General features: G+C 40.4%; 1 protein-coding gene across 3 annotated transcripts in view; it reads left to right on the top strand.

The window, feature by feature from the left end:
- The window catches only part of CASD1 (CAS1 domain containing 1), a gene marked incomplete at its 3' end in the record, with an annotated part of 45,310 nt that overhangs the window by 13,870 nt on the left and 17,978 nt on the right, over positions 1-13,462 (top strand). For 2 of the 3 annotated variants that reach the window (XM_081971660.1, XM_081971659.1), the window contains exons 2-8: positions 344-440; positions 923-1,043; positions 6,573-6,617; positions 7,091-7,153; positions 7,396-7,440; positions 8,866-8,989; positions 13,198-13,277. In XM_081971660.1, the coding sequence (XP_081827786.1) occupies positions 344-440; positions 923-1,043; positions 6,573-6,617; positions 7,091-7,153; positions 7,396-7,440; positions 8,866-8,989; positions 13,198-13,277 (575 nt within the window). Of the gene's footprint in view, positions 1-343; positions 441-922; positions 1,044-6,572; positions 6,618-7,090; positions 7,154-7,395; positions 7,441-8,865; positions 8,990-13,197; positions 13,413-13,462 lie in introns of all 3 variants that reach the window. The other variant, XM_081971658.1, reaches the window with a different exon arrangement.

Below are 13,462 nucleotides of genomic sequence, written 5' to 3'. Positions count from 1 at the left end.
GACCATATTCAACTTTGTTTTTCTTTTCTTACAATTTTCTAATATCATTTTATCAATTAGGAGCTGATCTTTTGTGCCCCTGCTCCTTCTTTTGTTGCCTTTCTGCTCTATTGGCAAGATGTTGTTTGTTTCCAAATAATCCATAATGTTATCTGCAATAATGCCTGTGAGTAATTTGAAGGTTGTTGGCAAGCATGTTATTGGTCTGTAGTTTTCAGGTATTGTTCCTTTAGTTGCATCACCATCATCATCATCATCATCATCATCATCATCATTATTATTATTATTATTATTATTATTATTATTATTATTATTATTATAATATTTCCTTTTTTCTCTTTAGGTAATGATACTTGTGAATATCTTCTCTCGACTGGAAGATTCCTTGGGGACAAAACATGGCAACCTTATAGCTGTATGATGCATAGATACAAACAGAGGTAAAATATTGTTGTAAACGTATTTAAGGCAAGACACAAACTAAATTTAATTTACATTTAATGTAAAACCAAACATTTATGTAGAATATTTGCTGTGATTAGTTTGCTTGTCATGAGTTTAATATTTTACATCTTCTGTTAAATTAAAAATACCTATTTGATAACAATATTTTGATGTTGGAATATTACTATCAGTTTTTTAGAGGTGTGTGAGATTGTGGTCTGCTAAGGTTTTTTTTAATCTTGATTTTGAATGGTTATTGTTGCTATTGATGTTATTACTGTTAATAAGACTTCTTGGACACCAGGATGGCAATTGTGAATATAGTTTGGATTTTTCAAATATTTTGGTATATTTCATTTTATAAGCCTCTCTGAATAAATAGGATTTGCCCACCAATATATTCTTCTATTACATGTTTGCAAACTTCATTTTTGTTTTTATACTTCAAACCAATTAATATTGATGTTTGTTTTTACAGTGAAGCAAAATCATGCCTCAAAAACAAATATATTGCATTTATAGGCGATTCTAGGATTCGTCAGCTATTCTACTCATTTGTAAAACTCATAAATCCTCAAATTAAGGAGGAAGGAAACAAGGTATAACTTTCAATATTTTTGTCCTCACTATTTTTATAGCTATGGAACCATAAATATGTACAGAACCATTATCACTGTTCTATTCATTTACTCTATGCAGGATATCCCTAATTCAGTAGCATATGTTCATGTCACAAGAAACGTAATAAAAAAGTTAATAAAACTTGCAAGTATTTTAAAAATCAGGATAAAAAGAAAAGGGAAGTTATATATGAGCTGTGATGGCACAGTGATTAGAGTACAGTATTGTAGGCTACTTCTGCTGACTGCCAGCTGCTTAAAAATTTGACAGTTCAACCTCACCAGGCTCAAGGTTGACTCAGTCTTCCATCCTTTGAGGTAGGTAAAATGAGGAGCCAAATTGTTGGGGGCAGTATGCTGACTCTGAAAACCACTTAGAAAGAGCTGTAAAGCACTGTAAACCAGTATATAAGCCTAAGTTCTATTGCTATTGCTATAGAAACATTCTTAAAAGGCAGTTTTAACTCTTGTACATTTTTTGTCATATATTTTATAAAATAAGCATATATATTAGAATTTATGCAATTCTTAGGCAAGCATTTATATTTAGAACTGTATGCAATCCTTGAATATTTTTTCCTATGGTTTGCACCCAGGTTTGTATTATGCCTCTCCCTAGTTCATTGACATTAACTGGAGGAGATAGTTCTCAGTATATCTCCTGCTTTGCTCCAGGATCAGATGAGTAATTAAAAGTATAGTTGTATTGGGCAGCTATTTCTTTTCAGTCTTTGACACTGTTATCCTCATCTTGATATTGTTTCCCTGTTGTTAATACTATGTTTTTTCCAAAAATAAGATCTGGTCTTGTTTTATCTTTAGCTCCAAAATAAGGACTAGAGCTTATTTTCTGGGAATGTCTTATTTTTTCACGTGCAGAGGGCAGCGAGTGCAGGGGCCGATGGGTGTGGGAGCGCTGCTACTGATGGTGGCGCTTTCTGTCCGACCATCTGCCTGTCTGCAGCTGCAACAGGGCAAACTCTTAGCGTGCCCCAGCCTTCACTGCCCTGCCTGCTGCCTCTGGGATACTGGAGCTCAGGTCTTGCTCAGGCTGCTGCTATGACGAGGCAGAAGGCATGTGGTGCGTCAGGATCGCTTTCCTCCCCCATGCCTCTGACTGGTCCTGCTGCATCTGCTGCTGCAGGCCATGTCAGGGCTCTTTGCCCTCCTGACCACGCTGCTCTCATCCGCCCTTCTGGGCTGCTCCTGCCAGGGCCCCTTTCCCCAGTGGTCACTTGTGGAACCATGCCACATGGCTGTTGCCTTTAGGCTCTGCTCCTCCCCTGTCCTCTGTGGCTTTGGCGGGCAGGAGCTCCGTAGAGGCCCTGCAGGCCAAGGGCTTGGCGGTCAGGGAATATGAGATTTTGGGTCACAAGTAGGAAAGGGCAATCTCCCCCTCCCTTGTCTGTCCTGCTGCAGGGCTGCCACAGAGCTCCTGCCCACCAAAGCCATGAAAGGCAGGGATGGGGCGGAGCGCAAATCAACAGTGGGCAAGGTAGTGTGGATCCTCCAAGACCACTGGAAAGGGGCCCTGACAAGACAGTGGCAGGGGGGTTACTTCGGAGGTCGTAGATCTGGGCCATGAAGGAAAGCAGCTACCATGCTAAGGGAGGGTGGATGTTAGCTGTTTTCTGCCCAGAGGATGTGCAGGGGAATAAGTGTTTTCCTCTAGCTTCATCATCCGGGTACCGTTTCGACATGGGCCTTCAATTTATGTGGGCTTCTGAATCTGTATACCCAGAAGCGAGGTAGAACTTCCTCCCTTTAGTTACTTTATTTTTTGCAGTGTTTTATTTTCTGCCCTTGGATCTAATCTTTTTGGGCGATATACACATCTGTCGTGCCCGCCCACTCCATCCCACCATCTCTCTACTTGCCTGTGGCTGTGGCCAGACACTTGCCGCCTCCTATACGGGCCACGCCTAGCCCCTCCCTTCAGTAGGGCTTATTTTGGTGTAGGGCTTATATTACGCATAATGTTAAAAATCAGGCTAGGGCTTATTTTTGGAGAAACACAGTACAATGGAGAAATAGTGGTCAAGACGTCATTAAGATTTCTGAAGAAAAAGGCTTTATGAGTCCTTCCAATCACATAAATATGTCTGACATAATTTGTGTCATGTACCCATTGTTGAGGTTGAAATATTCCTAGGTGATGAAATTGTACAGAAAGCTATAAATTCTAAGAGTTTAAATGTTGTAACATCTCTTTGGAAAAGTTTTGTCCTTGTCTTAAGTATAACAATTTGTTAATGTGCACACATGCATCATACCCATTTGTTTCATTTCTCCTTCCCTTATAGTTCCTAGCTTTAACAGGGTTCTGGTATTATTTAAATAATTCATTATAACTTGGAATTCTCTGAAACCTAGGTGTTCTTTGTTGGACTAGAAATGTGATTTTTTAAAACCAGAGTTGATAACTATGGTAGCATTAGAAAAAGAAATAATTTCTTGCTAGCTTAATAGATTAAAAATAAATGACTGATAGAAAAAAATACCATATTTCATGTTCCCTTGCCTTTGTTGTGGTCTGTCTTAGAAGGAAAAAAATAGATGAACCCAGGCGTTCAAAATGGTCTGATTAAGATTTAACTCCAGCACTACTGTAACATCTTAAGCTTAAAACAAATTGCCCATAAATATACTATTGAGGATTATGTTAGAGCTTTGGTGTACTTTCTTGAAATATTTGTAATGCACCTTCAGTAGCTAGACATTTATTAAGCAAGTGCCAGATTACACAGTTGATGTTTACTTTAAAAAAAAAAAAAGCTATGGGAACAGTTTTTGAAACCATAGTGGGGAAATCATGTTTTTAAGAAATCCTCCAAATGCTATTTCTATTGGCTTAGAAACCCATTGGTAGAAAAAGCAACTTATTTCCTGATATAAATAGTGGTTCCAGAAGGGAATGAATTATTTTAATCAAGATTATGAAGTGAGAAAGAAGGTTTTAAAAAATTCTAGCTTGCACCATAGTTTTATCGCTGATTTACATATTTATATGTAATATATTTGTATATTATTCTTACCATATTCTGATTGAAGCAGTGGTGGGTTCCGGATCCCGTTGCAACCGGTACGATTGCAACAGGGCCCAGCGTGCATCACATGAAAATGCGCAGCACGTACATGCGTACATACCTCTTGCGACGCCTCCACGAACTTCCGCAGTGCTCCAGCTGCTCAGCGGAGCGCAGGCTCCGTGCGTGGAAGCACCAAAGAGCTCAAATACAGATAAGGCGCTCGGGTGAGTGGCTGGGCCATCTGGAGCACCATACCGGAACAGTACCCAGTGCTCCCAACAGGCACCGTTACGCTCGTACCAGGGTGTACTGCCTGCAACCCACCACTGGATTGAAGATTAAAATTTATTTTATTTATTTATTTAATTAAATTTTTAAACCGCGCCCTTTCCTAAACAGGACTCGGGGCGGTGTACAGTCATATTAAAACAGTATAATACAAAATATAGATATACATTCAATATACAAATATGCAAATAGGTACGCGGAGGAGGTAGGATGTAGACTGTACAATATGTAAAATAAAATACAAATAAACATTAAAATACTCTTAAAAACTGCCCAATAAGATGTTTGCCAGGAGGTTAAATGGGACTATGAATCGGTTAAGCCAGCTAACTGGAACAGGTGGGTCTTAAGCTTCTGTCGGAAGGAGCGGAGGTCTGTGGTAGTTCTAATATCGGGGGGGAAGTCATTCCAGAGGGTTGGGCCCATCACAGAGAAGGCTCTGCTCCTGGGCGCTGCCCGTTGACACTGCTTAGTGGACGGCACCCGGAGGAGTCCCTCCCTGTGAGAGCGGATTGGTCGCAGGGATGTATGAGGTGAGATGCGATCCCGCAGGTAACTAGGTCCCGTGCCATGGAGCGCTTTGAAGATAGTAACCAACACCTTGAAACGCACCCGAAAAACCACAGGCAGCCAGTGCAGCTCGCGCAGGAGTGGTGTTATATGGGAGTATCTTGTCCCTCCCATGATGGCCCGCGCGGCCGCATTCTGAACTAGCTGTAGTCTTCGGGTGCATCTCAAGGGGAGCCCCATGTAGAGAGCATTGCAGTAGTCCAGGCGAGACGTCACCAGCACATGAGTGACCATGCGTAAGTTGTCCCGATCCAATAGGGGGCGCAATTGGCGCACCAGGCGAACCTGGTGGAACGCCCCCCTTGCCACGGCTGCCACATGGTCATCCATCGACAGCCGGGCATCAAGGAGGACGCCCAAATTGTGCGCCCGTTCCACAGGGGGCAGTTGTTCGCCCCCTATGGCCAGCGATGGAATCCACTGGTTGAACCGGGGCGCCGGAAGCCACAGCCACTCAGTCTTGGAGGGGTTGAGTCTGAGTCTGTTGTCCCCCATCCAGACCCGAACGGCTTCCAAGCACCGGGACATCATTTCGACGGCCTCGTTGGGGTGGTTTGGGGTGGAAATGTACAGCTGTGTGTCATCAGCGTACAGATGGTATCCAACCCCAAAACCACGGATGATCTCACCCAGCGACTTCATGTATGTGGTGAACAGGAGGGGCGAGAGGACCGACCCCTGCGGCACCCCACAAGTGAGTGACCTCAGGGTCGACCTCTGCTCCCCTGCCAACACACATTGCGTCCGGTCGGAGAGGTAGGAGCAGAACCACCGCAAAACGGTGCCCCCTACTCCCAGCCCCTCCAGCCGGCGCAATAGGATACCATGGTCGATGGTATCGAAGGCCGCTGATAGATCTAATAGGACCAGGATAGAGGAACAACCCCTATCTCTGGCCCTCCAGAGATCATCCACCAACGCGACCAAGGCCGTCTCCGTGCTGTGACCCGGCCGGAAGCCGGACTGGCACGGGTCTAGATAGTCGGCCTCTTCCAGGTGACGTGGGAATTGTTGTGCCACCACACTCTCTACAACCTTCGCTAAAAAGGGAAGGTTGGAGACGGGACGATAATTAGCTAGCTCCACCGGGTCCAGGGAAGGCCTCTTGAGTAGGGGCCTCACCACCGCCTCTTTCAAGGCGACCGGCAAGGACCCCTCCTCCAATGAAGCGTTCACAAGACCCAGGAGCCAGCCTCGTGTGACCTCCCAGGATGCCAGTACAAGCCAAGAGGGACATGGGTCCAATAAACATGTAGTGGCTCGCAGTCGCCCACGTAACCTGTCCAAATCCTCAGGGGCAACAGAGTCAAACTCCTCCCAGCATGATGCCTCAAGACTTGCTTCCGACGTCTCCCCTGGGCCACTGACGGGCCAGGGGAGATAATATCCATAAAAATCAAATTAATGTTGGATATGGAGCCTTTAAGCCTTCAGATGTTGCTGAGTAACAATCTCCAGAATATTTCAACATTGATATACTGACTGGGCTGCTACAGTATAATTAGGAAGGCAGCAGGATTCTCTGCTACTAATTTACATGGTGTTTATAAACAGCATGTAAATGTTTGTAAATCTACAAGTTTATGGAAAATATTACATTGTGCATGTTTTATTTTGACAGCATGAAAACATTCCTTTTGAAGACAAATCATCTTCACTTAAAGTGGTAAGTATTGCTGGTTTTCTAACTCTAATAAAGAGAAAGAGTTGGTCTAATGCTGGAAATAGTAGTTGAATATTATAGATACATGTCCAGCAGTGGAAGGAGTATTCAGCCAACTTTTCAACAAGCAACATTTATCTTCCATTCTCTTTGGTAGCAAGACAATTGTGGAAGGAAATGCTTTGAAAGTTTGGGGCAACTGAATGCCACAGAAAAATAGGCAATAATCAATAGAATAAAAATGATAATATTTTTTATAGTTTAAATCAATTATAGATGTTGTAGACATTGTAACTACTAGGAATTGTTCCAATTTTTTTAGATTGGTTACAGTGTAGCTCAGGCATTTTATATTTGAAAGAAAATATTTCTATTTTAAATCATTGATTGGTCCTTCCTCAGATCCATGACAAAATTCAACACATAAGAGGTTTCAAGATTTTTACACTCACACAAGTATGTCCTTTTCTCTTCAGGATTTCTTGTGGTATCCAGAGGTCAATGGTTCTATGAAGCAAAGTATCAAGGCTTGGATTGAAGTGAGTTGTATAGGTTATTTTTATGTTTACTATAATTATTATGATAATTCCAACAAATGAATGGTTTCTAGAATTTGTAGTCTTGAAAGTAATTTTAGTAAATATTATGTGTCAGGTTCCAAAGGGTACCAGAGCTGACATTATGATCATAAATGTGTTTTACAAACGCTGTTTTCTAATTAAGAAATCAGTCAATGATAATGATTTGTGTTGGGATTAACTTAACTTTTATTATGTCATAGGGTTCTTCATCCAAGCCTCATATACTTGTAGTAGGAGCTGCTACGGTAAGTTATTTGGATATTAGTCATTGCAGTAACCAAATAAAATTATGACCATCTCCGATTTCAGCTGTTCCAGATTCCATATACTGTAAACTGATATTGTTTTTTTCTTTTTTCACTCTGTTATTTCAAGTTACCCAGAGAATTAGGTTATTGGCTGACCTATCATTATCAATATAGCATACTAATCTTTCTTACATAGCATAAGTTGCCAACCTGGGCTTCCACACATTTCTTTTTCTTGCTGCTACTGTTTCTACAGCTAATATAGAGTGTTGTTAATTCTTGACTGACAGCTGGCATCAGAATATATATATATATATTTACTATGCTTTTATAGACTGCTAATACATATATGCAAACTCATTTCAGGTAGTTCTCAATTGATGGCTATATAGATAGTCCTTGACATGCCCACAGTTGGAACTGGAAATCTGGTCATAAGTCATTGCACACTGTCAGTCCCATTTTTCCATTTTTTCCAGCAGTTGTTAAGTGAATCACTGCAGTCATTAAGCAAATCACGTGATCATTAAACGTATGAGTGTTTTTTTCCAGAAACTGAAAAAAGTTTGGAATTCACAGACATGACCATTGGACGCTGCAACTGATCATAAAAGCAAGATTGTTGCCAGTCAACAAGTATAGTATAGCATAGTCAACAAAGTATAGTCACATAACTATCAGGGAGCCATGGAACCATGTAGCACAATATTTTATATGAGTAAAAATGCCTTACAGGCCATAAATCATCCATTACCAGGCTGCCGTAATTCTGAAAGGTTGTAAAAAAAATCAATTGTAAGTCAAGCACTAACTGGAACTGGCAACTCCATTGTTAAGCAATGTGGTCATAAAGTGAAAAATCATGTGCCTGCGCTGACTAATGACAGTTCTGGTGGCAATCATTAAATGAATCACAGTTATTAAATGCAATGGCATGTAACCACAATTTACAACTTCCTGCTCTCTTCACCATTTGCCAGTGGTGAAGATCACAAATGGTGTTCATATTACCATAGGTAATAAGGTACAATGCGATGGCTACAACTTCAAGAATCAATCTTATATCTCCTAGTTCATTACTATGGTAACTTGAATAGTTGCTAAAGGAGTGCTAATTAAATGAATATCTATCCTATCCTATTGAAGAATAAAATATAAGAACAGTAGATTTGAATATTGTGATAGTATTATCAGTCTGATCACAATTATCAGTATTAGAATTAATATTTTTAAAATGTCTTATTTTTAGAAATGTCTGAAAGCTGTTAGTTTCATAGTTTGCAATATTCTATATAATATTCTATATGTATTTTATTCAACTATTATTTTGATTTATTTGTTATAAAATATATCAAACTGTTGCTTATAAGATTTCTGAAATAGTAACAGTTTTAATTCATTTTCCTTTAATATCCTTTTCAGTGGTCTATAAAAATTCATAATGGCAGCAATGAAGCACTCACACAATACAGGATCAACATCACTTCAATTGCACCCCTTCTGGAAAAGCTGGCAAGGAGTAGTGATGTCTATTGGGTCTTGCAAGGTAAAATTTAGATCGTATTGCACATTGGTGTATTGTTATTGTTATTGGGATAAGCTAAATAATTAGTTGAATTATCCAAAATGCTTGTAATTTTCTTTTAGCATCAGAATGCCAGATTTTTTTCTAGGAATGGCTGCTGAAGTTTGCTCCATATTGTGGATCATTACTGCTACATTATTAAATTTCTGCGAAATCACATTTTGTACTGGAAATAACTCTTAACATGGTATCTGACCAAATACTAAACAAATATTAACCTCCTTTGGAACAGATGATTTGCTCTAAGCTAAATTAGAGATTAGAAAATTTCCCAAAATGCAGATTTAAATAATAGCCTACAATTTTCCTGACCACCTATGAGAAAAAAAATTATATGTCAACTAAAAAATAAGGTTTATTGTTAGACCTCTTTGCTGTGTGGAATCCAGAATAACTATCAGAATAAAGAAAGTTAAGAATGTCTTCCAAAAGTGGACTGTTCAGTGGCAGAAATCAATTATATATCATTTAGTTGGAAAAAAAATCAGGCAGAGGTTATATATACAGCCACCTTTCAAGTATGGTTTATTTTGGGTAGCTGGATTAAGCAGCAAGTTTTATGTATTTTATAAATCCTTTTGTGGCATTATATTATCCTAATTGGGGGAGGCATTGTCAGAGTTATTCTTGAATTTATTCCTATATACTGGGAACAAAGATAATGCATTTGGGTCAATATTAAAGGTTGTGGGGGAAATGACATTGCCATAGGTCTATACTACAGGCCACCCAACCAAGCAGAGGAAGTAGATGAACTTTTTGCTAGTCAGCTAACTAAGGTATGTAGGAAGCACACCACAATAGCAAAGGGAGATTTTAACTACCCTGACATCAACTGGGAAACAAACTCTGCACCAAGTGGAAGATCCAACAGGTTCCTGTTGTGGCCCAGCAGGAGCCGTTGGAGTTGCCACCACACTCCGACAGCGAGGTGTCCTCTGAGTCGGCTCAAGAGGAGGTGGGGGACCCTGGACAGGGTTCCGACGCTGAGCAGGGCGCAGAGAGGCTGGTTGGCCACCAGGGGGTGCCTGAGGCATGGAGCAGTGGTGAAAGCCAAAGGAAGGGAGCTCCTGATGTCATGCCTTGGAGCAGTGGGGAGGAGTCACAGGACAGTGAGTCAGACATCAGCAGTGAGCTATTAGATGCTCGTTACCGACGTGCTACCCGGCGTAAGGAGCAATTATAGGAGATAATGGCTCTCAGCTGCTGATCATTAGACTCCTCTCCAGACTATAAAGGGACTGCTTGTGGACACACCCTTTGCAGGAATCAACTGATCATTGGAGTTGGAGAAGCTCAGATCTGTGTCGTACTTTGGCAGGCTGGATTGCTGCTAAAGGTTTTACCTGGAAATGCTGCCCAGAGTGCTATCTTGACCTTGGCAGGCTGGATTGCTGCCAAGGTGGAACCTGTATGTCAATAAACATCTTTGAAGAGACTTTGTGTCGGAGTGTCTTGGTATACAAGAGGAGGGGGTCAGAACAGGTTCCTAACAAACCTAGCAGACAACTTTGTTTTCCAAAAAGTAGAGAAGGGAACAAAGGGATCAGCCATATTGGACTTAATTCTCACTAACAGAGAGGAAATGATAGAAGGTGTTGAAGCCATAGGAACCCTCGGGGCAAGTGACCATGCAATATTGGAATTCAACATTATCCAAACACAAGTAGTAGAACAAAGTCAAACTAGAGTCTTGGACTTTAAGAAAGCTAATTTCAATAAACTTAGAGAGAGCTTGGGAAAAATTCCATGGATGAGAATCCTCGAGGGGAAAACAACTCAAGAAGCTTGGGAAATTTTGAAAAATGAGATTAGAAAAGCCCAGTCTAACACAATACCAATGAAGAAGAAAAATAACAGCTCCCAAAAGAAACCAGGATGGCTGCATAAAGAACTATCTGACAAACTGAAAGACAAAAAAGGTAAGTATAAAAAGTGGAAGGAGGGGGACATAACTAAGGCAGAATATCAGCAAATAGCCCGAGCCTGTAAAGATGAAGTGAGGAAAGCTAAAGCTCACAATGAAGAAAGGCTTGCCACAAAAGTAAAAATTAACAAAAAAGAGCTTCTTCCAACATGTTAAAAACAAGAAAAAAGTTAAGGAAACAATTGGTCCATTGCTAGGAGAAAGTGGCAAGAAGGTGACAAGCAACAGGGAGAAAGCAGAACTATTTAACTCATGTTTTGCATCTGTCTTTACACAAAGGGATAAAACAGTCCAGCCTATCAAAAGCAGCACCACAAAAATCAGATTAGGAACACAAATTGAAATAGGGAAGAAAATGGTAAGTGAGCACCTGTCTACCCTAGACGAGTTCAAATCACCAGGACCGGATGGATTACACCCCAGGGTTCTGAAAGAACTAGCAGATGAGAACTCAGAACCACTGAATTATATCTTTCAGAGATCCTGGAACACCAGGGAACTACCAGAGGACTGGAAAAGATCTGATGTCGTTCCCATCTTCAAAAAAGGGAAAAACTAGATCCAGGAAACTCCAGACCTATCAGCCTGACCTCAATACCAGGAAAGATTCTGGAAAAAATAATCAAGCAACGAATTTGCAAACACCTAGAAGCAAACAAAGTAATATCCAAAAGCCAACATGGATTTGTTAAAAACAGATCATGCCAGACTAATCTTATTGCATTCTTTGATAATGTGACAAAATTAGTGGACCAGAGGAATGCCGTTGATATAGTTTACTTGGACTTCAGTAAGGCTTTTGATAAGGTAGACCATAACCTACTACTAGATAAAGTAGAAAAAAGTGGGTTAGACAGCATCACCACCAGATGGATTCGTAACTGGCTGACCAACCGCACTCAACGGGTAGTCCTCAATAGAACTGCATCTACATGGACGGAAGTATGCGGTGGAGTACCCCAAGGCTCTGTTTTTGGTCCAGTACTCTTCAACATCTTCATCAATAATTTGGATGAGGGAATAAATGGGGAACTCATCAAATTTGCAGATGACACCAAGCTGGCAGGAATAGCCAACACTCCAGAAGATAGGCTTAAGATACAGAAGGATCTTGACAAACTTGAACATTGGGCACTATCTAATAAAATGAAATTCAATGGTGAAAAGAGTAAGGTTCTACATTTAGGCAACAAAAACGGAATGCACAGGTACAGTATAGATGATACCTTGCTCAGTAGTAGTAACTGTGAAAGGGATCTTGGAGTCCTAGTGGACAACTATTTAAATATGAGCCAGCAGTGTGCAGCAGCTGCCAAAAAAGCCAACACAGTCCTAGGCTGCATCAACAGAGGGAGAGAATCAAGAGCACATGAAGTGTTAATACCACTTTATAATGCCTTGGTAAGGCCACACTTGGAATACTGCATTCAGTTCTGGTCGCCACGATGTAAAAAAGATGTGGAGACTCTGGAGAGAGTGCAGAGAAGAGCAACAAAGATGATTAGGGGACTGGAGACTAAAACATATGAGGAACGGTTGCAGGAACTGGGTATATTCAGCTTAAGAGAAAGAAGGACTAGGGGAGACATGATAGCAGTGTTCCAATATCTCAGAGGTTACCACAAAGAAGAGGGAGTCAAACTATTTTCCAAGACACCTGAGGGTAGAACAAGAAGCAATGGGTGGAAACTAATCAAGGAGAGAAGCAACTTAGAACTGAGGAGAAATTTCCTGACAGTTAGAACAATTAATCAGTGGAACAGCTTGCCTCCAGAAGTTGTGAATGCCCCAACACTGGAAGTCTTTAAGAAGATGTTGGATAGCCATTGCCTGAAACGGTATAGGGTTTCCTGCCTAGGCAGGGGGTTGGACTAGAAGACCTCCAAGGTCCCTTCCAACTCTGCTATTGTATTGTATTGTATTGTAATTTGAAGCATGGATAATAGTCTTTTTTTCAGCAACTTTCTAATTATAGGGATGGAATTCAGTAAGATTTTTTTTGCTTTATTTGAAGAAATATTTTAATATTAATTTATCCCAACTATTTCATTTGGCACCAAACTAATTATTTGAGCTGTGATTAAATGGCAGTTTGTTTCAATGAAATTTGGTGGCAATCAAATTTTTCCTTGTTTGCTAAAAGGGTGTAGGCTAGTGATTTTCTACTCTCTTGGAACTGAATATTTATTTATTTGGTGCTTTGGTTTATAAAGTGGTAACTCAGATATTCTTTTCAATCCAGATCCAGTTTATGAAGATATGTTGAGTGAAAGCAGGAAAATGATCACTAATGAGAAAATAGATGCTTACAATGAAGCAGCAGTCAGTATTCTGAACAGCAGCTCAAAAAATTCAAAAGCTAAAGTAAAGGTTTTTAGTGCATCTAGACTAATAGCAGAAGAAACTATAATTCAGTCATCAGACGGCTTACATCTTCCTGAATCAAGCAGAGAAACAGTGAGTAATCTCTCTGAAACACAGCCATTAGAAATGATAATGACAAAAAA

Source organism: Natrix helvetica (assembly GCF_964273705.1).
Source record: "Natrix helvetica genome assembly, chromosome: Z".
NCBI classification, from domain to species: Eukaryota; Metazoa; Chordata; class Lepidosauria; order Squamata; family Natricidae; genus Natrix; species Natrix helvetica.
This window is presented reverse-complemented; position numbering and strand designations above follow the sequence as displayed.